Source organism: Bipolaris sorokiniana (assembly GCF_000338995.1).
Source record: "Bipolaris sorokiniana ND90Pr unplaced genomic scaffold COCSAscaffold_6, whole genome shotgun sequence".
NCBI lineage: Eukaryota > Fungi > Ascomycota > Dothideomycetes > Pleosporales > Pleosporaceae > Bipolaris > Bipolaris sorokiniana.
In genome coordinates this window covers 1,569,926-1,594,224 of record NW_006911900.1, presented here as the reverse complement: position 1 = coordinate 1,594,224, position 24,299 = coordinate 1,569,926, and the positions used below count along the sequence as shown (strand labels likewise).

The window sequence follows — 24,299 nt, the reverse complement described above, 5'->3', positions numbered from 1 at the left end:
CCCATCTCCATGCTCGTTACGCGGTAGCATTGACATTGCCACCCCCAAGCCATTCCTACGCAGGCACATCGCAGCCCGGGCGCGACCGTAATTTTACCGTCCCGCTAGCACCACGTCGCTGCCTCCCGCCCACCACGACATAATCCTATTACCTCCCCTTCCCGGTTTCGCCCTTGGCTGCTGCAAACCTTCCCTTTTGCTTTCCCTTTCTCGCCTCAGCCCCACGACCACGACGCACATTAATACTACGACCGCCCGCCGCCGCCGCCGGCGCTGACAGAGGTTTGCATTCACTGTACAACCGGTTTAATGGCCCCGACTTCAGACCCCTCACACTCTTTCCAGAAGCTCAGACTCGACACCTCGACGCCGCGCAAGCCCGTCGCCTCGACCTTTGCCTCTTTCGCGCCCCTCTCCCGCAAAGACTCACCCCACGCCGGCCATGGCCCGTCGCAGCTGACTGCCGAGTTTGAGGCTGCTCAAGACCCAAACTCATCCTCCCATGGCCCCTACCCCGCCGACCAGCAGGGCGACTTCGGCCATGTCGGCTCCCTCGCCGTAGGCAGCAGCGGAAGCGGCAGCGACGATGACTACCTGGCCCGCTTCCGGCAGCGCAAGACGAGCATCAGCTTCAATGACGAGGTCCGCCTCGACTCTGGGGAAGGTGTCGGCCTGGGCGTGCCCGTCCCTAAGAGTGCACGCCAGTCGCAGTCGCGGTCGCGCCACCCTGAAAACGGAAGCTACTCTGATGAGCACGACTATCTCGAGCTGCCTTATGCAGCACGCAGAGGCATGCAGTACCGCGTCGGCGGCTCTCGATTCCCCCTCGCCCAGGCCCCTATTGACGGTCTGGCACGAGACAACGAGTACCCCGACCAGGTTGCATCGCTGACGTCTGATGCTACGGCCTCACCACCGCTTGATGAAGCACAGACGCCGCTGGAGACCCCGTCCGACTACGTGCTTTCGCCAATGCAGGCCACCTCACCCTTGGAGTTTCCGCTCTTCTCGCCTTCCCCACGACGCATTGGCTTTCCTCGAAACAAGAGCTTCCGGTCCGAGATTGGCGAGGATGGAAGCATCAGGCGTGCTAGTCGACGATCATCTACCCGCTCTGGCCGCTCGCTATCATCCATGTCACCAGCTGCTTCTTTCCTTGCGCGTTACAAGGCTTCCGAGGCACCCATCAAACCACCCCAACCGGATGACGAGGGTCAGGGCATTGGCTACGACAGCGAGTACATTATTGGAAAGCAAATCGGCTACGGCGGCTTTAGCGTTGTCAAGGAGGTTACGAGCATGGAGAATGGCAAACCCGTTGTTGACGCGGTTAAGATTGTGCACAAGACGCAGCAAAACAAGTCTGAGCTGGAGAATGAACAGATTCAGACACAGTTTGACCACGAGGTGGAGATTTGGCGCTTTCTACGGCATCCTTATATCATTCCTCTGCTGAGAGTGTACACCACCGACTATGCTACATTCTGCATCACCAAGCTGAACAGGGGCGGAACATTGTTTGATTTGATTCGAGAGACGCGCAAGAAGAAGGCAAATGGGCTGCCAGCCCACCTGGTCAAGCGCTATGCTTACCAACTAGCATCGGCTATGCGCTATCTGCACAATGACGTTCAGGTCGTGCATCGCGACATCAAGCTCGAAAACTGTCTCCTCGACATGACTGTACCCAATGCGGAAAGCGAGGGCGGCGATGTCCTATTGTGCGATTTTGGAATGGCCGACTTCATCATTAGCGACCAGCGAGATGGACCAGAGCCGCAACCTCTTGATGGATCCGAGACTAGCACGTCGATTGCTGGCAGCTTACAATATGCTGCTCCTGAGCTCTTCAACACATCTGGGCCTGTCTATTCTCCCGCGGCCGACATGTGGGCATTTGGCGTTGTAGTGTACGCTCTGCTCACCGCCACTCTGCCCTTCAACGACGGTCTTGACATCAAGACCATGGAAAAGATTCAAAGCTGCCAATGGGATGAAGAGGCCATTCGCAACTCGGAAGCCGCCCAAGATGGCTCTATCGAGGACGCGCTGGCCCTGGTCCGGGGTTGTCTTGACATTGACTGCGAGAGGCGGTGGAACGTCCACGATGTGTTGGACTGTGCTTGGCTTCGCGGCTGTGCAGAGCGCTTCGAGAATGTTCGCCGTCCATGGGTTGCCCAGTCGTGATACGGTGGGTTCTGATTGTATAAAATTATGTCTGGTGTTGCGTGGGTCGGGCTATATCATGCACTGGGGATACCCTATTGACATCGCTTCTATTTTCTTTTCTTTTTTTCCTTCTCTTGTTCACATTAATTTCCCACTCCAAGGTCGTCGCCCATGACCTGATATTGTTCGCTTTAGCCACATGGATTGGCTTTTGGATACCCTATTTCCTTCATTTCACTTACGATTATGGTTGTTTCTGGCGTTGGCTCAGCAATGGTTGGAAGGGTCGGGTCTATGGATGGAAGGATCTCATGATGCATTGTGCTTTACTTGGCGCTGTGGTAGCAGTGACTACCTTGGTCCAACGTGTTGCAGTCTGAAAGACGCATCATAGGCTCACGTTAGCCGATTGTTGTATGTATGAGGAAGTCAATTAAATTGATCCTAGCTGTAGAATGAACACTGCTTGACTCTTATGGCGAAGACTGACAAGGTCATTAGAACACATGCTCTCTGATCGTAACGTGGCCATGCTACCTCAAGTGATCCCTTGACAGCCATGAATTCTGGCCTATACAGCCTGGTTTTGTCCAGTGTGATTACATGCTCGAGTGACTGTAAAGCTGCAGGTGAGCCGATGGCACTTTCCTGATAGAGGTAAAATACGGCAGGGTGCATGCAAGCCTTCCCCGCATCATGCACCTGCTAGCACTTGCTTAGTGCGTACGATCATGCTGCCACCAGCACCAGCACCAGCATCAGCGCCAACGCCTACGCCAACGCCCGTGCTAATACCAACGTCAAGCAGCGCCTGGCAACCCCATCCTATCTTGTGCCCTTTGCCGCTAGCCATCTGTACTGCGTCACTCCTCAACACCAACCAAGGTAGAGTCACGAGGTATCGTCAAGTCTGCTGGCGCTCAATCCGCTCCTGCATGAAGCAAACCATCGTTCGCCAAGATCACTCGGACAAAACCCTGGCCTGCCATGCAACCCCTTGATCTCACAACAAGGGGCTAACAGCGAGGCGCATGATCAGGCTCGACTTAATTATTCTTCATGGTCCTCAATAAATGAAGCGCTGCTGTACTGCAGAGCCTCGTGCCCTCTATCCAGACTGGCAGGTCGAACACAATCTTTTGAATCAGGTCAGGTGTGCTACTAAGAACGGGCTGGACTTACGTACCGCTGATCTTAGCCGTGTCTCTACTCAACTTTTTTTTGGTACCGGTCTGATTTTCGTTGTGGTCAATTTTCCCCACACTAGTCGCACCGTTGAGACATGTTTGCGGATGTACCACTGACAACGCAAAGTGATACCAACATGTCCCCACGTGGATTCGCATCAACGAGATCAAGTGCCGCTTATGTTCATATGGAATTTGCTCGTTGCCATTCACGGCCATGAGGAGATTGCTCAGTGGCCCACTTGAGACTAGTGCTGATCACCTAACCCATAAAGCTTTCGGTTTTAACTCTGGCGCCTTCTATTCATATCCGCATACCTGTTACCTCGCCCATGGCTAGCTGCAGTGGCCGCAATGTGACCCCGGACAAGGGCGTATCAAACTTGTGTATATAACATCTGGCGGCCATGGCTTCTCCCAAGTTTTCGTATATTCACTTGGCGACAGCGCCTAGTGCTGATTATGCATCTTCCTTTGTTAGTCGGGCTCTGTAGCCTGCTTCGAACAGCTGTAACTCAATCCACCTCGACCTTTACTCCGGCGCGTCCTCCGTCGTTGCCACTAGCTGTCAAAGGTCCTTATCTGAGTACATGGTTGCCTGCAGGAAGCAGCGGTGGAAATGGCGGGTACCTACCAGGCCAATGGCCATCATTCTGGACGTGCGTTGTTCCTCAAATATTTTTGAACATCTAAACTAACTGTCTACAGCGGCCAGTGGCTAGGCTGGGCGGGCATGATCAAGGTTGATGGAAAAACTCTTCTTTGGATGGGCGCACCCAACGGTTTCAAGGACTTTGCCAATCAAACCTCCTTTGAGTACACATCAACGAAAAGTATCTTCACCTTCAATGCCGACAATAAAATCCAACTCAAGGTCACGTTTCTGTCACCACTTACTCCAACCGACTTTCAGCGCCAATCACTCCTCTTCTCTTACATGGAAGTCGAAGTCTCTGCGTTAGATGGCTCGGAGCACAGTGTTCAAATCTACACTGATATTAGTGCTGGCAAGTAGAAATTCCTCCAGGGAACGCAACAAGTGGCTAACAATTGGATAGAATGGACATCTGGTGACATCGGTGCCATGGCCGAGTGGGATTTTGGCACCACATCAGACGGCATACACTACCACAAGGTGTGGAAGCAGAACCAGCAGACGTTTAGCGAAGTCAGCGATCGAGCAGAATGGGGAAACTGGGTGAGTGCTGCCATTACTTGTCACTGTATGCTTAGAGTCTAACATGTTCAGTACTACGGGACTAAATCAGTAGAGGGGTTGACGTACATGTCCGGTGCTGATGCCAAAGTCCGCGAAACTTTCCACAACAACAGCAAGCTCGACAACTCACAAGATACCAATTTCCGAGCAATCAATGACCAATGGCCTATTTTTGCTTATTCTCTAGATCTCCAGAAAGTAGGCTCGGAAGGGAAAAGTCAACTCTTTACCATCGGTGTGTGTCAAGACGATGCCATCCAGTTTCTGGGCGCTGGAGGACTTACGACTCTACCTTCATTATGGAAGAGCTATTTTGCAGATGATCTTTCAGCACTTTCATTCTTTTACAAAGACTATTCTGAGTCAATCAAGCTCTCCACTGAGCTCGATGATCAAATCTCAAGCGACTCAAAGGCAGCTGGAGGAGATGATTACGCCATTTTGACAACTCTGGCCGCCCGCCAGGCATTCGGCGCTACTCAACTCGTCGGAACCGAGGAGAAGCATTATCTGTTTCTCAAGGAAATCTCATCAAACGGCAACACGCAGACGGTGGATGTGATTTATCCCGCCTCACCCATCTTCTACTACACCAATCCTGAGTTGATGAAGCTGATGCTCGATCCCCATTTCGAAAACCAGGAGAGCGGGCACTATCCGAACAAGTGGGCAATTCACGATCTGGGTACGCACTACCCGAATGCGACGGGCCATCCAGATGGTCAAGATGAGCCTATGCCGCTAGAGGAGTGCGGAAACCACATGGTCATGGTCCTGGAATATGTCCAGCTATCCGGAAACACCGACTACATCCGCCAGCACTACAAGATCCTCAAGCAATGGACCGAGTATCTTGTCCAAGACAGCCTCTACCCCGCAGAACAACTATCAACAGATGATTTCGCCGGCCATCTCGTGAACCAAACCAACCTCGCACTCAAGGGCATCATCGGCATCGAAGCCATGTCGCGCATGTCAAGCCTGATCAACGAGACCGCCGACGCCCAAAACTACACGTCCATTGCGCATAACTACATCTCTCAGTGGCAACAACTCGGTATCAACAACGCCACCAGCCCCCCTCACGCCATCCTCAACTACGGAAACGCCAGCACCCACGGCCTACTTTACAACCTCTACAACGACCGCCTGCTCAAGCTCGACCTTGTCCCTCAACAAGTCTATGATATTCAATCCGCATTCTACCCCACAGTTAAAGAAAAATATGGTGTCCCTCTCGACACGCGGAATAGATATTACACCAAATCCGACTGGGAAATCTTTTGCGCCGCTATCGCGAGTGACGAAACTCGAGACATGTTTTTGCATGATCTGGCGACTTGGGTGAATGAGACGCCGACAAGTAGGCCATTTACAGATTTGTACCAGACGAATGATGGAACGTTTCCTCCTGGAATCGAGTTCAAGGCGAGACCAGTTATGGGCGGAATGTTTGCGTTGTTATTGCTTGACCGGGGTGGGTATACTGCACCGAAGAGGATTTCGTGACGTTATATAGTTGACACGAATACTATCTTTCCTTCCTTCTTTCTTAACACACGAGAATATATCAAACAAGAAGACTGCGCACCCTCACTTCTTCTTCCCCTTCCTACTCCCCACCTTCTTCCCCCCTTCATCATCCCCCCTCTCCTCATCCAACTCCTCCAACGCCATCTCCGCCCGCACATTCCCTTCATACTCCACATCCTCCACCCACTGCTTAGCCACGATACCCTTCCACACCGCCGCGCTCGCTGCACTACATATCACCGCGAGCCCGACGACAAATTTAATAACGCCCCAGATACTTATCCGCGCTGCGTAGCGCAGCCAGGGCGTTATGATGCGTTGTCGTTCTTCCTGTTTAACCATCTCGTCAGCCCCCACCCCCTTCCTATCTCCCTCCTTTCTTCTTCTTCTTCTTCTTCTTCTTCTTCTTCTTCCTCTTCTTCTTCTTCTTCTTCTTCCGTTCCCCTGCCTACCCCACCCCCCCTCCTTCCTCTGCAAAGTGAAAAAGAAAAAGAAAATCAGAGTGAATAGGAAAAGGGAAAAAGACGTTACCTCCAAATCCGGATTCACACAGTAAACAATCAAAACCAAGACCCCTAGTATCAGCGCCAGTAACACAACAGTCAACACCTGGATTATTGCAAGCAAAATGGATATGTCGCGTGTTGTGCGCAGCACGGTGAAGCCGGCGGCGACGAGCGGGGTGACTTGTTCGAAGGCGGCGTTTATTTGGCGGGAGTAGGGTATGCCCATTTTCCCTCTTCGTTCCTTTTTGTCTTTCTTGGTAGAGTGCGTTTGGCTGGGGGGGAAGGGGGGGGAGGGGAGAATAGCGGGGCAAGGCGGAGACAAGAGGTTGGTATGTTAGATCTCAGAAGAAGACATTGTTTCTCGGATAAGCAGGGAAGGGGGTCATTGTATTGGTGAGGTTTTTTGTGCATCATGCGTGATGTGGTGGTAAAGTGGGATTGGGGCCGCTGACGTCATGTTTGCCGAGTTGGAGGGGCAGGGGTGAAGGGCGGGTGTGGTGGGTTCATTGGAGGAGAGAGGGTAGGTTGGGTGGTGGAGGTTCTGAAGGATGTTTTTTTTGGGGTGGGAGAGGGACTATGGGATGCAGTGGGATATGGAAGGAGTGGGAGTTGCTTTTTAAGAAGATGCTTGGTGGGACGGTTGGAGGTGGGGAGTTTGGGATTTTTACGGGTGGTTGAGTAGGCTGGGAGTCTACTTTATTGATTTTGAAGTTCTGGATTAAAATTATTTTGATGTATTGACTTTGCGAAAATCCAGGGGTCCATGGTTCATGTGTAAAGTTTGTGATACTTCTGGTAACTAGCGGGGGATGTACAGAACGTTCGTCTTTGCTCTGGGTATTCCATGCTTCATGGAAATGTGAGAGTTGGGATAATATCTGCTTACCAATTCCTGTATCTACTAATATGATGGTTGGGAAGATGTTTTTTTCAGTGTTGTTCAATTTTGAGTTGCTTTAGTGAAGTATATATTCACTGGGTGAGTTCCATACTGCAATTGCAGACATGTGCCAATGGTATTCTCTCTTTAATGGCTGCACCATGATATTTGACTGGCTTGATGACGCAGCTGAAGAGACTAAGATGTTTCTATCAATACTCATGTATGAACAAGTGCCATTCGAGTTGCCTAGAAAGTTATGGATCGTTCACCATACCGCACTACTGTAAGGCGGACTAAGTACGTACCCCCACTGCATCCCGCAGCCAATCACGTATGCCTCTATACGCAACACAACTCCGCCCCAACAAACACATACAAATAAGACCTTACCTATTCGAATTTCAGTCCTGTCTATGAAATGTTATATCTATTCGCCTTAAATCCTACTTCAATGGCATCATCTTTGTACTATCCTATATACAATGCCAAGCCCCTACACCGTCCGTATCCATCCCTTCACCTCCCTAACACCGCACTCGTGCGCGTATGAGTATGGCGGAAGAGAGTCACCCAATGCGCTGGTATATATTGGCGGTCTCACCAGCGGACCGCAAACATCAAGTCTGGTTCTCAAGATAGACAGTGCCATGGAAAACATGACAGAAACAGATACCCTCTCGTATTCCGTATTCGAGTTCCGGATGCGGAGCAGTTACACAGGATTCGGATATTCAAGTCTGAAGAACGATGTTGAGGATCTTGCGGCGCTGGTGAGGTATCTGAAGGGAGAGAGCGTGGGGAAGGAGAAGGTGGTGTTGATGGGGAGTTCGACTGGTATGTTATTCTCTTTCACCTCCCAATGACTTAAGCAAAAAGCGCTGATTCCACCGGGAATGAATAGGCTGCCAGGCTATCATGACGTACGCAACTACGCTTCCAGCATCGCCTCCAGTCAACGGATATATTTTGCAAGCGCCTACTTCGGATCGCGAGACTGCGAGTTTACTCATGCCTCCGAAGTTCCTGCATACTAGTCTTCAGCACGCTGAAGATCTTATTGCAGAGGGTAAGGAGATGCAGATTATGCCGTCAGATCTTATTCCTCCGATTTTCTCGTCGCCGATTAGTGCGTATCGCTGGCACTCACTTGTCTCTGTTGGGGGAGATGACGATTTCTTTTCTTCTGATTTACCTGCTTCCACGCATGAATCATCGTTTGGTAGACTCGGTAAGCCGACATTGATTATCGTGTCTGGGAAAGACGAGATAGTGCCGCCAAACGTGGATAAAGAGGCGCTGTTGAAGAAATGGGTGGATGCGATGCCAATGGGTTTGGCGAGTGACCAGAGTGGTGTGCTGCCAGATGCTGATCATGAGTTGACTACTGATGGTCGCACTAGGTCTTTCATGGACAAGGCTTGTAGGTTTCTCAAGGACCTGGAGAAGATAGGGTAAAAGCAAACCGCAGATAATGTGAGTTGGTTGTTCAAATTGAGTTGATTTATTCCATTCGCGCATGATGATTAGATCACCTTCTACTCACCAGAGTAGTTGATTTATAACATGACTTCCCATGCTTTCCATGCCCAAAATTATCCGCAACGCCTATTTATCTCGTTTATCATTTTTGAATTATGTTAGGTCGCCCTTCTAGCCATTCCAATTCACAAGAATGCTGCCGCGGCCGCCGCAGCCATGACGCCGAACTCGGCGCCGAACCACTGTCCCGGAACTGCTGTCGGCATCGCCGCGCCCGTCGAGCTTGCCGATGTAACCCGCGCCGCAATGACATTTCGTACGATACTGAACTGGTCGCTAACTTGCTGCTCCTTGAAAGCCCTTGCCCGACTCGGCAGCGCAGTGTACCATTCTGGCTTGGAAAAGAATGTCGGTGTCTCGTCGGCCATGGTGACTTCAGGAGGTATGCTATAGTTGGAGGCAGTTGAGACAAAGGCATCGATTTCCGAGCGCGCGGACGTGAGGGAGGATTGATAGGGCTCGCCGAGGGACCTTGTGAAAGACGCGTAAGCGAGTCGTGCGTTGAGGAGGACGGAAGTAGTCCAACTGGCAGCCTGGAATATTTATTAGCAGGATGTAAGATTGATGCAGCGGATGGTACGTACGTCCGATGGGTTTGGAAATGAGGGTATCGCGGATGTGGGGATTGGAGGCTCGGTGTACACCATAAAGTCGGCCTGGATGCATGCCGCCGCCGCAAGGATAAGAAGTGGTGCTTTTCCAAACATGGTTGCTGTTCGATGATGCGATGTCAAGGTAACGAGAGTATGGGTACTATAGTCCGGCAGCAAGCAGTATGCACGATGCGACGAGCGGTAGCGCTATATGGGGTTCAGCAGCGAGTGTAGGAGACTTCATGTCAAGTGTCGGGTCTGGGCGGGACATATCCCAAACATCATCCAAGACTTGGTTCCTCGTATCAGACGGCGCTGGCTCCACATTTGGCTCATGGCGTCGTGGTGTTCGTAATGTCGTTGTGGATTGAGGCTATGCAATGCCATGCGCCGCCAAGTCTTGACGTCTGGCTCGTGCATGGCGGGACCGTCTTATATAGGCTGGCCAACAGGTATCTGTGATGGGCTATGCCCTTGATGACTTGGCTATGCCAAGTAAGCGATTAGCGTGGTACGCGGGGCCCGCTGATCCCGAGTATATATATCCAGCTACCATGACAACAAGACAAGCTTGTTGTCTTGTGCCAACCTTTTGGTCAAGTGGACGGCGCGAGTAGCTGCGCGCACGGTTATTTTAACCTGCCTATTACAGTATCTACTTCAGGATCTTGAAAATAGAAATATCTCTACTAATAATTAAACCACTTAAAAGCTCATATATGTAATCTTTAGTATATTAGTAATTTAACTATTTAAATATAATTAATGTTTATAACTTAACTTTGTAATGGGCTACGCCCGTGAGTGAAACACGTGATTGTATCACGTGCCTGTAACGGCGCAGGCAAGACTACTCGGATCAGTATCGGCAGTAGTGTCACTCAGAGGCATATGGGAGTGCGTGGGACGTCAAACGAGCCTTGATTTGAATAGACACCTATAGGCCTTGTACGAAAGGATATCAAAAATCTCTCGAGCTACTATGGAGAATGGGTGGGGTTTTATATCAGCAGATCTGCCCTAGGCTAGTTCGTGCCCATGTTCGGATCCCTTTCGGATGTTGGTTCGGTAGGTACTCGAACCGTTACAGTGTCCTCTTCACACCGCTTAGTCACGAAACCTTATTCATACGAAGGAACCTAAGGCAAGAGTATAAAGCGAGAGACGTTGTAACGGGTCGAGTCCTATGAGACTGCGCACGCAACTACAACGCGCCCACCGCGCCCACCGCGCCAAAAAGGCTGGCACAAGATATCAGAGCATGCTGATATCGTTGCGTAGTTGATACATAAGATGGCCGCCGCCATCTGAACTGTGATAGGCTATCCAGCCCATCACAGACGTCGTACGATAGCTTTGATTTCTTTATCCTTCTTCTTCTGTAATATAGGTTAATGCATACTTGTTCGAAGGCTTCTGCGCCCTTAACAAGATAATAGATAGATTCTATAGATTAGAGGCTAGCCTAGACTCTACTAGCCTTATTAATCTATAGGCGATCTAGTAAATAGGTGAGTACGCCTACGTAAGTAATTTAGACACGCTTATAATATACTAGTCGGGCGTAGATATTATAACTATTAATACATTAGAGTTAAAACTTAAGTTAGATACTACGTAGTAGCTTTAAGAAGACATAGTCTATATTAAAGAGGCTTTAAAAGCTAGACATCTAAATGATTAGTAGAGGGAGCTTATAGAGAGGGTGTAGTTGAACGAGAGTAAGGAGTAGATAGGTATAGTTCTTTAGTTTTACGGTAAAGCGCTGGGTGTTTAATAGGATAGGGATGAGACTTTACGGCGTCGCAAACATATCGCTCGTGTTGACACATGACGGTGTCGATGAGTGGAGCTGAGGATGGATGCGCGTGGTTGCTGTTTTGATTATCTGCTTTACTTACTAGTCTTAATAAATCTCAGAATTGTTTTTCTCCAACAAATGCATCTCAGAAGACCGAAGCCATTAATGTTTATACATGTGATATAAAAAGAATTAAGCAGAGAATGTATACAGTGTTAACTTAGCTCACGCTATAACAACAAGTATGGAATCTTAGTTATTCTGCTCCGCTTAGTACATTGGGTCGCCAACCGCGGTAATAGAAGCAACGCAAATACCATCCTTGCAGTAACCAGCGGGTGTGATCCATCCCCAGAGTTCTAAAGTCTATTAGCGGTGTTTTGAGAACAGTAATCTCGACTGTACTTACCTACTTGCCTGCCGTTAGTGAAGATAGCGGAAGCAGCTCCTGAAATAGTGGCCGAGCATGCACTGGTGCCTCCAGTCAAGTGGTCGCAAGTGATGATGAATGGAGCGGTAGCAGTAAGAGGGATATCGGCAGAGCCGTAGCACCGACCCTGATCGCACCACGCTGAAATAGTGCTATTCATTGCGTACTTGTCGCCATCTACAAGCAAAGATTGAATAGATCCTGCAACAGTGATAGTGCACTTATAATCAGTGCTGCAAACTCCAGACACTGAAAGGATATATTAGCAGCTTGAAGAATAGCGATATAAGAGTGAGCTAGGGAATGGACATACGAAGACCGTAAACAACGCCAAGAACACCAGAAAGACTCTTGTCAATGACGGCTGGCATAGCAGGCAGGTTGTCAAGAGTGAGGATGCCTTGGCCCTGGACCGGAGCAGAGAAAGACGAAGGCATAGTCGGTTGAGAGGCTGCAGTAATGGTCGGGGCCGTGGTTGCAGTGGTAGTCGTTCCCTTAGTAGAAGTAGCAACAGCAGAAGATGACTTGCTTGTTTCCAAACTTAAATTAATGAGAGGACTAGAAAGGGCAACACCGACGCTGAGGCCCCCAACGTTGATTCCAATAAGAGGGGAGGCGGTCACGCCAGCTATAAGTAGAAAGAAAGGAGTAATGAGCTGCATTATGAAAATTCGAAGTAGTTGAACAATTTACAATACGAAGAGAGAGAAGTCTTTGATGACCAGGATAACCAAATATAAGATGCTGGTGGAAACGAGGTGGAGATGATTGAGGCTGACGATTCTAGATTGATTGGAATTCCGCTGACGCTTTATACGCGTTGAAGAAAGCTCGTAGTGGAGTGTGCCTCGATCTTTTTTGTTGTCAACTCCCCTGCGAATAGTTGACTCAAAGCGAATTAATCGTATCCGGTCCGCATTCCGAAACGCCTTGGTTGCCAGAACTCTACCCCTTACGCTCTCTATACCAAAGATATCAAATTTGTGAGGTTTCCAGACCTTGGTACAGATTGACTATCCTTAAACAGGTATAGATAAAAAGGGCACTCAGACCAAAAACGCCCGCATAATTGAGGTTTCGCAGTAGTCGTGCGAACAGGTGATTGAAAGTTTCAACACGCATGCAGTGAATCATAAAATGATAGCGCAGCTTGTATCAACCAGTTTCGGGGGATGATGTGGCGGTTCTAGAATCAGCCGCACCCTACTTTTTCAATCCGCTTTGGGCCAGAACACCGTTTCCAGCACACGTTTTTCCCCCAAATCATGGAACCTTTACATTATTTGGTGCACAGGAGTAACTACAGACGCCTCCACGATATGCGCTAACGTATACACTATTTATGTAATCGTATTTTGTCCGACCAATTAGCGTTATTTAGATCCACAAATCTCTAGAATAAGGGGAACCAGGCAAGCCACAGTCTCTACCGACATTTCTAGACATTGCCCCCTAGATCGCAGACCTAGAAACATAACTTTAGAGAAGCCAAGGACCCTTTTTGTTGGCGTAGAGCTCTTCTGCCCCCTTATCATAATTGTTAGCGCAAAATATGTTTGCAGACATAGTGTATAGCACAGTTACTCTATGGTATACATCATGGCTGGCTGTTCAAATCCGAATTCGGCCATGTTGATAACACAGTGCAGTAACGACATTCAAACTGTGAAAAACCTATAGAGACCCGGAAGGGTCTCATCACCCTGATGCAACGGCTTCTCAAGACATCTTCCTATGATACTGCCAGTACCGGCGCATGTTCCTCTAAGCCATCTGTTCCGTCATCACACACGCCAAACCGGTCTTCAAAGCTCATACCAGGCTTACCGTCGCGAAAGCACGCCGTATTCTTTGTTGCATAATCCCTAAGCGCGTTCCAATCCCGGCATTGGTGTAGCTGTCCGTCACCAGCTGTCCCATGGCCGTGGCCATAGAGTGGAGTGTTGTCCGCGTGGCACATTATGTGCTGACGGAGGGCGTCAAAGCAATGCAGGACGTGATCCGAAGGGAAGATAGGGAGCTCTTGGCGCTTTAGAGTTAAGTATGCGGCGCGAACAATACGCTGTAGTAAAACGCTTAGAGAAGTTTGCTGATAGAAAGAAAAGCTCAAAATCAGACAAGTGACGTACGAGGCAGTGCAGTTGGTGGTAGGCCTGTAGGAGATACAATCCTTTACCAGGCTTTCCGGGTATGTCCAGGGAGGAAGGCCACTTTTGAATGTGTTAGCTATCAACCGTTGACCCACACTGCCATGGTTTCAAGGGAAGTAGTTCGAGCTAACTTACGTGGTTCTCTGCTGCGAACTCATGGGCCACTGCGATATGACCGTGCGCAGTGTTGATGTTGTCCCATAGCCGATCAGCTTCCGACGCGTTAGGCGAACCCCATGGCGTATTCCAATAGAAAGGAATGAACTCTATAGGAAGCGACTCTACTCTAGCAAGTTCACTGGGTTGTGCATCGGGGATGTTGGGCGTAGCAAGGCTGGTGGTAGGTGTGGTGCGCCAGATAGCTATGGACAAGCCTAGTACACAGACATTAGCGATTGTAAGCACTGTTAGTGCTATCACTCGGTAGAGTCGTCTGTGCGTTGAGTCGAGATCCGGACTATGTTCCGAAGCACTGTCGCCTGATGATAGGGGCTTGTATCGAGCAAACATGGTGATAACAAATGTGAGAGGTAGCGATTGGAAGACGTTGCAGCAAACCTGCAAATCAAATACTCACGATGGCCAGCTTGATACACCGTGCGCGGGGCAAGAGTTGACGAGATGGCGTATAATTAGGGTTTGCGGTCGTGCCCTAGGTGCCAATACCGTGGGTCGAGCTGAGTCTAGCTCCACTCTGGCGATCGAAGATCAGTCCTCTTCCTTAGACTAGCATCGGATATCGAATCTAGACCGACGTGTGGGCGACCTTCTAGATGTCGTTCATTGCCTTTTTCCAGTTTATGGGGCCTATGCACGTCACTTTCGCCTGCAACAGGCAGCCTTGCTTGCGCCCATGGATCCGGAAGCAACTAGGTCTCTCAACCAAAGTTCGGAGGGTGTACCGTAGAATGTGCAGGTATATATGCGGGTTGAAGTATGGATTAAACTCAGTCTTTCGTAGATGTGAATGCCATGTGGTACATAACCCAAATGAATACCACTTGTCAGTATCACTACAGTCATTTCATACTACCGTCTCCAAGCCGCTGAATCACCGGCAAAATGGGTTACGAATACATCAACGTTACTTCGTGCTTGACCACTGGTATCGCCCTCACAGCCGCGACCGTTATTGTCGTCGCCCTTCGACTGGGTGTGGCAGGATACAAGGCGAACGGACTTAGAGATGCGTGTTTCAGCAAGCATCTCGATGACTTGTTTTGTCTCCTGGCTCTTCTCCCAACTATTGGTGTTTCCACCGTTATGATCTATGGTAAAACGCAACTCAAATAGGAGCAAGCTGGTTTTTTGGCTTATCATCATTTCAGGTGCGGCTAAGGGAATTATTGGTGGTCATAATGATCCTAGCAACGTCGAGGGCTGGATCAACAGCACTACACCAGAACTAGTAATCTTAGAGAAGGTGACTCCCCTTGTTCCGTTCTAGTGTGTTTACTAGACTAAAATTATAGTAGTGTGTGTACATGATCTTCATCATGCAGCCGTTGGCTATTGGTTTTACGAAACTCGCTTTCCTCTTCCTCTACCGTCGCATATTTGCATGGCCTAGCTTTCAGTGGACTTCTCTGGTCTTCGTTATCATCACTGTCGCTTTCACAATTGCCTTCTTCATTGGGTTCATCTTCGACTGCCGCCTGAACTTCGCTGCCAACTGGGGTTCTCTGGCAAGCATTGCCGAGAATTGCCCTTTTGGATTTGAAGCGACTATCGCGTTCACAGTCTTGGATGCCTTTTTTGACCTGTGCATCCTACTTCTGCCACTTCCTTGGGTGAGTCTTGATGAGCGGTAGTTAAAAGAGAACTTGATGCTAATTACGGTTCCAACAGATCTGGCGTCTACAAATGCCCACTCTCCGCAAGATTCAGTTGTGTGGTGTTTTCCTACTTGGAGGATTCGCTGTTGCTTCTGCAATTGTTCGCATGGTCATCTGTATCAAGCAGAACACACCCTCTGCTGCCCTCGACCAGCAGTACATCATGGGTATGCCTACCTACGACATCACTGGCATAACCTCGCATGGTCTTTTCTGGACTGTTGTTGAAACCAACGTCGCTCTCATTGCATGCTGCCTTCCCAGAATACGACCTATGTTCAGCATATCTGGTGTGGGAAGTCTTATGGTGTCCATGGGCTCTTTCCTCCAGAAGGTGGGCTCCAGCATGGGTACTCATAATTCTAAGAGTACAAACAGCGGTAGCGGCCAGTTTAGTAAAATCCCTGTGGCTACAATTGGTAGCACGCCCCATTCCCGGGCGAATTATTATCGCTCTGCAGAGAAGAACCCTACTGGAAGCGATATTAGTCTCATCGAGATGGGCAACAAAGTAGAAACAGCGACTGTAGAGCTCCCATTACCCTCCTCAGTCGCCATCTGGAGCCTTAATGCGAAAAAGTACCCCCCGGTGGTCTTACCTAGAAGTTAACTTCGTCGCTATTTTAATATCTTCTTGTCTTTATCTTAGTGCAACTCTAGAGGTAGCATTTATCATTAATAATAAGGATAATATAAATATTACGGCCCTAGTTACTGTTACAGACTGTTATTCTTGCTAAGATGATCTATACAGTATTTATGCGGTATATAGAAAGCGGGCTACCTAACATATGCTGCTTAGCACTACTCTATCGTCTATCGTCTTCATACGCATAAATAAGAGGCCCATAGGCCTAATTATAAACTACAACCCTTTCTTAGCTACGCTGTAGATAATTGTTAAGGTTTCAGATGTTGTAAGTAACCGCAGGAATGACTCCTCCTCTAACAAGGAAGACGAGCAGTTAGGAACCCTCACTTAGGTTTACATTAGAAATGGAAGATTATCGTAGGGCAATAGTGAACCTCAGCCTCCTGTAAGGGACGAGTCAAAAAAACTACGCCCGCCACCTACTATGCTAAAAGGCATGCACAAGACCACGAGCTTATCATATAGTATTGGCAGTTAGATATATACACTCCATCTCAGCGCAGGCAGCGTGCGTTGACATAACATTTGGCAAGGCTGTGTCTATTGTCCAATGCGGGGGTGCTGCGTGGCGACGAGGCAACAAGGCTATGAGCTGAATGCCTCCTGGGGCAGTGCAACATAGGGCTATAAATCCACTCTCACCAACGACTATCTCATTGATTCCTTCCCACATTATCCTCTGTCTATGTTATACATCTAAATACTTCAAATGGCCATCGGTAGGCTCCAAGCTGCACTAGCGGCTGCAACAAACGAAGTAACAGTAGCGGCGGCAAACATCAACTTCAATTTTACTTTGATTAAATGCAAAGCACCCAAAGAATACCAAGCGCTCAGAAATGCACTTTCTAAAAAACACAAAGAGAACGCCGAATTTGGCTCAAGTCGTGTGCTGGCGAGACAACTCGGTGCACTTTTCGACGGCGTCTGCCCTTCAGCCCCTGCATTGTTGGAAGCATACATCGGTAAACCAGGACTTAACTTTCTCCTACCTCCAAAGCAACCTATAATGCGAGATATTGACGCCGGAAATTGGAAAGTTGATTCCTATGATCGTTTTGACGGTTCTGCGTCTCATTCATTCGAAAACACGTCCATGCACCTGTCATTTACTGATTACCTTGTCCCTCCCTTCGACGGACTGCGAGGAGCATATGACAGTCAGATATACTTCCTCGAGTCTGTCATTTCTGTCCAAGACAAAGGCGAATGGATTGCTAACGTAGACCCTTGACCTCTGATTGATTTTGCGATGTATGTAGATGATGTGCCACATGAGGATGATGAAAAAGAAGCAGAAGAAGAAGAAATAGACGAAAAGCTAGAAGAAGAACTAGAAGAACAGGCAGAAGAAGAAGAGGGGAAGGGGGTGTACTTGAATCCATCTCAAATGGTGCGTAGGCTTGACGATCAGGGTTCATGTCAACACGAAACGAACTCAACTCCGAATCAGAATATATTACGGCGGTGGACACTTGGAACGAGTTACTTGATGCTCCAAAAGGCATGTTCGTCGTTCGGACGGGTGATAACTGGGTGTCAAAGCTAGCAGCAACCCTGCTGGCATACCAGTCTATGACTCAAGTCTCATATGAGTTTGGTGTAATAGTTTGCCCGTCTCAAGTTTGCTGGGTTTGCGCTCGAAAGAATGCCCATCACCAAGCCTTTATATTTTGAGCGGGAATGGAGGCGTTATATGAAATATGTACGGTCCGGGTACTGCGTCTTGGTACAGGTGGAGGCCACAAATAGACCATAAATCCATCAAAAATACAATCTCTTTCTAAGACCCATTCACTGACGCAAAACACGCCTGCATTGCCGTATCCAGTACTCCAATCTTTCAAATTCTTAGGAAAGTATCTTCTATCAAGAGATCCTGGCAAATATCAGCTGCTCCACCTCCCTCATCAAGGCTACAACTCTTTCTCCGCTCAGAACCCACTCAGCCCGAGCACTCCCATCAGTCCAAAACTTCTCATTCTGGTTAAAATAGCCAGATTAAAACCAAGAAATTAAGAATCTAACTTGCCTTTCTCCGCTCACCATTTTAGTAACACTGTAGCATATGACGATTCGAAATTGTGAGACTTGTTGGCTCCGAGGAACTCGTATTGCATATATACCATGTGGCGATGAGATGGAAGCAAGGTCGAGGATTCTGTCGGTAGGTGGTAAAGTAGCAGAGTGTCTTATAGAAATCGGGCTATTAAGTGCTTTGTTACTCTGAATCAGTGTCCTACTGTCTAGAAAGGTAAGTAATGTGAGTCTGGTTTATTCTCAAAGATGGCTTCCATGGTTGCTATGAATAACTCTACGACGTCTTTAGTATTTAGGGGAGCAGGAGTTGTAGTTGTAGAGAAGAGGCATGATTAGTTTGTGAATATTGGTCGGATAGAAAGGCTTTGTTGTACGTTGTAAAAACACACTAACTTCCATCACTAGTGCTGGAACAAGGCACAAATAGGATGAGGTGTTTGGGGAGCTATGGTTGTCAGCTCACGGGCACACACGATATCAACATGTTCAAGTGTGGTATTAGTACTTTGTCCTACTTCTGTGCAACCGGATATGATCTGAAACCCATTTCCAGTCGCTTTTGTACAGACGCTCACATATCAGTGGCGAGTACATTCCAATATTGTGGCGCCCTAGTCATCAGCTATCAGGTGATGGCAAATCGTGCTAAACGTAAGGCGTGTCTTGGCTGACGATTGCATACTGCCAACCGGGACTGTTCTACACCTATGACAGGATCTAGCAAAGCCTCTTTCAGGATAATGACAACATTACTTTGTTGTGCTAGGAGGATCGCCATGTAAAGGCATATATTCGGTTCGTACGGCATCTCGCTTGGTCTGATCGTCCCTGTGCATGCGTGGGATGAGGGGAGAAGATAGTTGCGATATACGTTTGTTCCTCCTTAGGCATATGTGAGGAAAAGCAAGTCGGGCTTCTTAAAGTCGCCATTTCGTAGCTTTACGATGGTGATGGAAATCCAGAGGTCATTCGAATAAACAGCAATAATGTAAATGCTTATGAAAACTTAAGAATCGGGAGTTTTCATGTCAGCCCAATCTGGAAAGTCAATCATACTTGTGGAGAAATCTGTCAAATGTTAAGTATTTGACGCAAACTGTCCCGGTTCGCGTGATCGTCAGAAAATTGGGGTAAAGTTCCAATAGTAGAACCGGTGTTGCGCCGCTGGACTCATCACTGGGGGCGTGATACTGCGTTGACCGTGGCGCCACGAGCGATCACATGTAGATCTATAAAAAAAATCGCCATCCAATTCTTGTTTATTTGAGGAAAACAGTAGCTGAGGCACTTCTGGAACAGCCACCGATTCGGTCAGGTGATGCCGCGATTTGTAGCAATTTAGCCTAATACCCCGGTGGCGGGGGATCCAGGATAATGTGCTTTCTCGTGGCGTAGCCCTTGCGAAGCTTAGACGCGGGCATGCGGGACAAGATCTTGGTTGGAGCTTGGGGGGTCTTATTTCTAACGTCGCACCATTATGTATTGGCTGTGTTAAAGCCACTGATGAAGAGGTCTCGGGCGCAGGTACCTCAATGACTGGTTGCGCATGGTAGGGATGATGAGAGCATAAACGCTCACTCCACAACGAATCTTCCAAGCTTAGTAGTAGCTAAGCGATTTCGGCGTGAAAATATGGAGACTTATTTTTGTGGATCACGGAGGGCCGCTGTGGGTACTCAGTATTCTCTTGCCGCAATTTTGCTTGGGGAACCGGACACGGTACCATGTGCACCTCGTGATGCTGATGGGTCTCCAAAACGAAGGCAAGCCACTGCGCGAAATTATCAGGCCTCCTCCAGCACACCAACAGCGCATCGGATGCAGCTAGGTGTGGATGCAGCCAGAATTGATTACTCGACGGTCGAGGGTGCCAATCAAGAGGCTGAGATTGGCGATATGGTGGTAGGACAGGGTAGGCGATAGGGCATGTTCACCAGCCAAGACTACTCATTCCTCGTTTTGGATACGAACAAAACAAGCAATGCATAAGCAACTGCCGCATCAGCCGCACCGCATGTGAATTCTAGGCAGGATTCCAGAGGGAAGGGCACAGCGGCCAGAGGATCCATTGACGGGACTGAGAGTTCAGTCGGGGCCAGATCGAGCTGTGGGCAACACACGCAATATTTGCTGCCATTCAACCGGTATGAAGTGGCACGGCGGAACGCCTCAATGCCATTTGCCTGATGGTCGCACGGGTGTTGGGTCATGGAGAGCTGTCATGGAGAAATATGCCAGCCACCCGTTGGCGGTACTGCCCAGAATGCGCCCAGGCATAAGCGAGGGCTCCCGTGTGCAGGGTATTTGGGAAACAATTAGTGGAAGAACGCTAATCAAGGATCTGGACAGTGCAGAATGCACTACCAAGAAACACGGCTGTTGGAATGGGGGTGGAGGGAAATATGTAGATATATGGCATGGCGAGGTATGTCGTGAAACTTCCCCAGGTATCCATGACGACTAAAGACGTACCCATGGGGAAAGATTTCTGGGGACGGTGCGAGGCGCTGATGGTGCGAAAGATAAGCGGAGTGCTTGAAAGCAAGGTGTGGAGGGGCCGCGGAGGTCGCATAGATAGTACTTTAGAGTACTTACAAGCAGGGCGGCCCGATGGACGGGTTCGCAACCCATGAATGACGGTTCCTCGCCGTTGGCGCTTGAATACATGTCACGTGCCCTGGGCAGCCCACTACACCACCACACGGGCCGCCTTGTTTTCCTTACCGCCAATTAACGGCCCTTGACCTCGGCTCCGCGTGCATTGTATGCCTCCCTCTAATCCCGGTGGGGCAGCCCTGGGGAAATTCCTGCCAGGCCCACGTTCTCAGTCGCTGGAGAAGTCGAGCTTAGAGTAAGGGGCTAGAGACAGGTTAATCTATTCAACCGTAGCCTGCGCCTGTCTGACAGCTGATCACCGCCTTCGAGAAGGTTGGCGGAATTGTTGTGCCAAAGCTGCGCCGGAAGTAAGACCGTTCAATGCTTGTTCGTGAGCTTCGCCAGGTACACCGGGCTCACGGGCCTTGGCTTACGGGCCTTGGTGCCATGCTATGCAGCCGCGTCTGCCAACCCAACTTGGCCAGAAGCCAACAAATAACATGGCTAGACAAGACCAGTCTTGTCTGTTGCTTAGTTTCCTTGACGGCTGCTCGTCCCGCATGCCGAGGCTGCTCCCACGGCCTGGCTATGGTACCCTTGCGGCCACCGCTTTGGTCGATTTGCCGCCCACTCTACCCCATACGGCGGTTCATCCGCGAAAGTACCACACGACTTTCTAGACGCAGACGCATTTACCCGGTCCGCTAGACCGCCGTAGTTCTCGAGCCTGGGTCCCACACGCGATGGTCGCTCCCCGACCAGGAGGCATATATATGGTCCACCGACCATATCCTTCTTTTCCAGGTTCAGCTGCAATCAGCCCACCCCGACAAGTCAACAGCTTATATTCCCTGCTGTACAGGACCGTGTTTGGTTGTGCGTCTCAAACCAAACCTGCCCTTGTTCTCTCGTTGCTTCCGTTCTACCAACAATCTTCGGACGAGGTGTATTGGACATCATGGGTTTCGCCCAGAAGTTTACGCCAAAAATTGGCGCTGTGGCCAAGAGCAAGGCCGACATTGAGGCTGCTCAAGCCGAAGCTCCTCATCTCAAGAGGGTCGACTGGAGGTCGGATCCTGGACTGCGCAAGCTCTACTTCTATGCCTTCTTCATCTGTATCGCTTCTGCGACCACGGGTTACGATGGGTAAGCACATACCATTGGCGTTTCCATCAGCAATACACTGACCGTTTCTAGTTCCATGTTGAATAACTTGCGTATTCTCCCAATCTGGACCGACTACTTCAACGACCCCAAGGGTGACACTCTTGGTCTTCTTACTGCCCTTTACGCCATCGGTTCCATCGCCTCGTTGCCCATTGCTCCCTTCATTGCCGATCGTTTTGGACGTCGATCATGCATCACCATTGGATGTGTCATCATGATTGCTGCGGCCGCTATCCAGGGTGCCGCCCAGAACCTCGACTACTTCATGGGTGGACGTTTCCTTATGGGTTTCGGTAACTCTCTGGCCCAGCTTTCTTCGCCTCTCCTCCTTACCGAGCTTTGCCACCCTCAGCACCGTGCTCGTGTTACTGCAGTCTACAACTGCTTGTGGAACGTTGGTGCCATCATCTGCACCTGGTTGACCTTCGGTACCAAGCGCATCGACAACGACTGGTGCTGGCGTATCCCGGCTCTCTCTCAGGCTGCTCCCTCTGTCATCCAGCTGGCTGCCATCTGGTTCATCCCCGAGTCTCCACGTTGGTTGATTTCCAAGGAGAGGAACGAGGAGGCTCTTAACATCCTCGCCAAGTACCACGCCAACGGCGATGCTGACAACGCGACTGTCCAGTTCGAATATGCTGAGATCAAGGAGACTCTCCGCCTCGAGTTCCAGTACCAGAAGAGCTCCAGCTACCTCGACTTCTTCAAGACCAAGGGCAACAGGTACAGGCTCATGCTCCTCGCATCTCTCGGTCTCTTCTCCCAGTGGTCTGGCAACGGTCTCGTCTCCTACTACGCTACTGATGTCTACGACTCTATCGGTATCAAGGATGCTGACACCCAGCTTGGTATCAACGGTGGTCTTACCATCCTTTCACTCATCGTCTCCGTTTCTTGCGCTCTGCTTGTTGACCGCGTCGGTCGCCGCCCGCTCTTCATCTCTGCTACTGCAGCCATGTGCGTTACCTTCATTGTCTGGACCATTGCTTCATCGCAACAAGAGGCTACCAAGAGCAAGGCTGCTGGTCAAGCTGTCATTGCCATGATCTGGATCTTCTCCGTTGCCTACGCTCTGGCTTGGTCTGGTTTGCTCGTTGCCTACACTGTCGAGATCTTGCCATTCAAGATTCGTGCCAAGGGTCTCATGATCATGAACTTCTTCATCCAAGTTGCTCTGACCATCAACCAATACGTCAACCCCTATGGTTTCCAGTACCTCCACCCCACCTGGAAGTTCTACACCATCTACGCTGTAAGTTGATTCACTACAGGAAAATCTTGAGAACAATTGCTAATTTCAACCAGTGCTGGATCTTCCTCGAACTCATCTTCGTTACCGTCTTCTACGTCGAGACCCGCGGACCCACTCTCGAGGAGGTCGCCAAGATCTTCGATGGTGATGAGGCCGAGGTCGCCCACGTTGACCTGAGCAAGGTTGACGAGGACATTATGCAGCACGGAGGTACCACCGGCTTCGAGAAGGAGGACCACGTCCGCGTCGAGCAGGTCAGGACCTCATCTTAGATGCAGTCATGATTAGTTGTGTGTTTGTCATGATGCCTGTTGCAGGGGTTGTGACGTTGGTGGTTATTAGTCTTGCGATATACCAAAGCTAGCGCATACCTTTCGCTAATGTTATTAATGAGACGTGTTATCTGATCATTGCGCTGTTTGCGTCGTGACATTCAGTTACTCATTTTGTACTCCGTATCAATTGGCTGCCTTCATTGTCGAATGCAGATGAGCTCACCCGAATTGGAAAGGATGCGATGCTCACGGATGCATGTACAGGGCTGATCCTAAATCTCTGCAATTAATTAATATCGCGTCCACAGCCCGAAAGTGAGTAAAGGCGCACGGTGCCTCCCCATCATTTCCCATACGCGGAGAAAAGTGGGATACTAGAAGCGGAACGAACCTAGCGCAGGGTTAATTTCTGCAATTATCGAGTATGCTTGAAATAATTAATCTGTCTTGGTCGCTTCATGAAACGTTTGTTA

At 49.4% G+C, this 24,299-nt stretch overlaps 11 protein-coding genes across 11 annotated transcripts; 6 read left to right on the top strand and 5 right to left on the bottom strand.

Moving 5' to 3' along the window:
- Nucleotides 1-245: 245 nt before the first annotated feature.
- COCSADRAFT_141855 (uncharacterized protein) lies at nt 246-2,187 on the top strand (the record flags this gene model as incomplete). The annotated part of the gene is made up of 1 exon (XM_007701470.1): nt 246-2,187. Exon 1 carries the CDS (start codon nt 310-312, stop codon nt 2,185-2,187), a length of 1,878 nt encoding a protein of 625 aa, XP_007699660.1. The 5' UTR covers nt 246-309.
- Nucleotides 2,188-2,278: 91 nt separating this feature from the next.
- On the bottom strand, nt 2,279-3,575 carry COCSADRAFT_356556 (uncharacterized protein; the record flags this gene model as incomplete). Its single annotated transcript, XM_007701469.1, has 3 exons — nt 2,279-2,817; nt 2,897-2,957; nt 3,352-3,575. The coding sequence occupies 3 exons, from the start codon at nt 3,573-3,575 to the stop codon at nt 2,614-2,616; spliced, it is 489 nt and encodes a 162-aa protein (XP_007699659.1). The 3' UTR covers nt 2,279-2,613.
- COCSADRAFT_171000 (uncharacterized protein) lies at nt 3,574-6,084 on the top strand (the record flags this gene model as incomplete). The annotated part of the gene is made up of 5 exons (XM_007701468.1): nt 3,574-3,592; nt 3,838-4,015; nt 4,065-4,363; nt 4,415-4,554; nt 4,606-6,084. The coding sequence occupies 5 exons, from the start codon at nt 3,574-3,576 to the stop codon at nt 6,082-6,084; spliced, it is 2,115 nt and encodes a 704-aa protein (XP_007699658.1).
- Nucleotides 6,085-6,228: 144 nt separating this feature from the next.
- On the bottom strand, nt 6,229-6,840 carry COCSADRAFT_64715 (uncharacterized protein; the record flags this gene model as incomplete). Its single annotated transcript, XM_007701116.1, has 2 exons — nt 6,229-6,438; nt 6,640-6,840. Coding segments are annotated over 2 exons (411 nt in total), but the record flags the coding sequence as incomplete, so codon positions are not given.
- A 779-nt stretch (nt 6,841-7,619) lies between these two features.
- On the top strand, nt 7,620-8,975 carry COCSADRAFT_190143 (uncharacterized protein; the record flags this gene model as incomplete). The annotated part of the gene is made up of 3 exons (XM_007701467.1): nt 7,620-7,780; nt 7,988-8,331; nt 8,399-8,975. The coding sequence occupies 3 exons, from the start codon at nt 7,620-7,622 to the stop codon at nt 8,950-8,952; spliced, it is 1,059 nt and encodes a 352-aa protein (XP_007699657.1). The 3' UTR covers nt 8,953-8,975.
- On the bottom strand, nt 8,960-10,032 carry COCSADRAFT_141844 (uncharacterized protein). The gene is made up of 2 exons (XM_007701466.1): nt 9,621-10,032; nt 8,960-9,569 (listed from the first exon to the last, which is right to left on the bottom strand). Exons 1-2 carry the CDS (start codon nt 9,741-9,743, stop codon nt 9,162-9,164), a joined length of 531 nt encoding a protein of 176 aa, XP_007699656.1. The 5' UTR covers nt 9,744-10,032; the 3' UTR covers nt 8,960-9,161.
- A 1,668-nt stretch (nt 10,033-11,700) lies between these two features.
- COCSADRAFT_87743 (uncharacterized protein) lies at nt 11,701-12,522 on the bottom strand (the record flags this gene model as incomplete). Its single annotated transcript, XM_007701465.1, has 3 exons — nt 11,701-11,796; nt 11,844-12,109; nt 12,174-12,522. 3 exons carry the CDS (start codon nt 12,520-12,522, stop codon nt 11,701-11,703), a joined length of 711 nt encoding a protein of 236 aa, XP_007699655.1.
- Nucleotides 12,523-13,357: 835 nt separating this feature from the next.
- On the bottom strand, nt 13,358-14,532 carry COCSADRAFT_190140 (uncharacterized protein). The gene is made up of 3 exons (XM_007701464.1): nt 14,146-14,532; nt 13,990-14,070; nt 13,358-13,949 (listed from the first exon to the last, which is right to left on the bottom strand). The coding sequence occupies exons 1-3, from the start codon at nt 14,518-14,520 to the stop codon at nt 13,593-13,595; spliced, it is 813 nt and encodes a 270-aa protein (XP_007699654.1). The 5' UTR covers nt 14,521-14,532; the 3' UTR covers nt 13,358-13,592.
- Nucleotides 14,533-15,072: 540 nt separating this feature from the next.
- Nucleotides 15,073-16,477, top strand: COCSADRAFT_141835 (uncharacterized protein; the record flags this gene model as incomplete). The annotated part of the gene is made up of 4 exons (XM_007701463.1): nt 15,073-15,283; nt 15,339-15,433; nt 15,486-15,800; nt 15,859-16,477. 4 exons carry the CDS (start codon nt 15,073-15,075, stop codon nt 16,453-16,455), a joined length of 1,218 nt encoding a protein of 405 aa, XP_007699653.1. The 3' UTR covers nt 16,456-16,477.
- A 729-nt stretch (nt 16,478-17,206) lies between these two features.
- Nucleotides 17,207-17,731, top strand: COCSADRAFT_160160 (uncharacterized protein; the record flags this gene model as incomplete). Its single annotated transcript, XM_007701462.1, has 1 exon — nt 17,207-17,731. One exon carries the CDS (start codon nt 17,207-17,209, stop codon nt 17,729-17,731), a length of 525 nt encoding a protein of 174 aa, XP_007699652.1.
- A 4,204-nt stretch (nt 17,732-21,935) lies between these two features.
- Nucleotides 21,936-24,186, top strand: COCSADRAFT_36514 (uncharacterized protein). Its single transcript, XM_007700996.1, has 3 exons — nt 21,936-22,278; nt 22,330-23,551; nt 23,605-24,186. The coding sequence occupies exons 1-3, from the start codon at nt 22,091-22,093 to the stop codon at nt 23,821-23,823; spliced, it is 1,629 nt and encodes a 542-aa protein (XP_007699186.1). The 5' UTR covers nt 21,936-22,090; the 3' UTR covers nt 23,824-24,186.
- The last annotated feature ends 113 nt before the right edge of the window (nt 24,187-24,299 follow it).

Bases quoted from the DNA above. Each gene is read 5' to 3' on its own strand.
- COCSADRAFT_36514 (XM_007700996.1), top strand. From the start codon at position 22,091: ATGGGTTTCGCCCAGAAGTTTACGCCAAAAATTGGCGCTGTGGCCAAG. The intron at 22,279-22,329 runs GTAAGCACATAC...GACCGTTTCTAG, and splicing joins GCGACCACGGGTTACGATGG to TTCCATGTTGAATAACTTGC. The intron at 23,552-23,604 runs GTAAGTTGATTC...AATTTCAACCAG, and splicing joins AGTTCTACACCATCTACGCT to TGCTGGATCTTCCTCGAACT.
- COCSADRAFT_141844 (XM_007701466.1), bottom strand. From the start codon at position 9,743: ATGTTTGGAAAAGCACCACTTCTTATCCTTGCGGCGGCGGCATGCATC. The intron at 9,570-9,620 runs GTACGTACCATC...TAAATATTCCAG, and splicing joins CATTTCCAAACCCATCGGAC to GCTGCCAGTTGGACTACTTC.
- COCSADRAFT_190140 (XM_007701464.1), bottom strand. From the start codon at position 14,520: ATGTTTGCTCGATACAAGCCCCTATCATCAGGCGACAGTGCTTCGGAA. The intron at 14,071-14,145 runs GTAAGTTAGCTC...CACATTCAAAAG, and splicing joins AGTTCGCAGCAGAGAACCAC to TGGCCTTCCTCCCTGGACAT. The intron at 13,950-13,989 runs GTACGTCACTTG...TCTTTCTATCAG, and splicing joins ACCACCAACTGCACTGCCTC to CAAACTTCTCTAAGCGTTTT.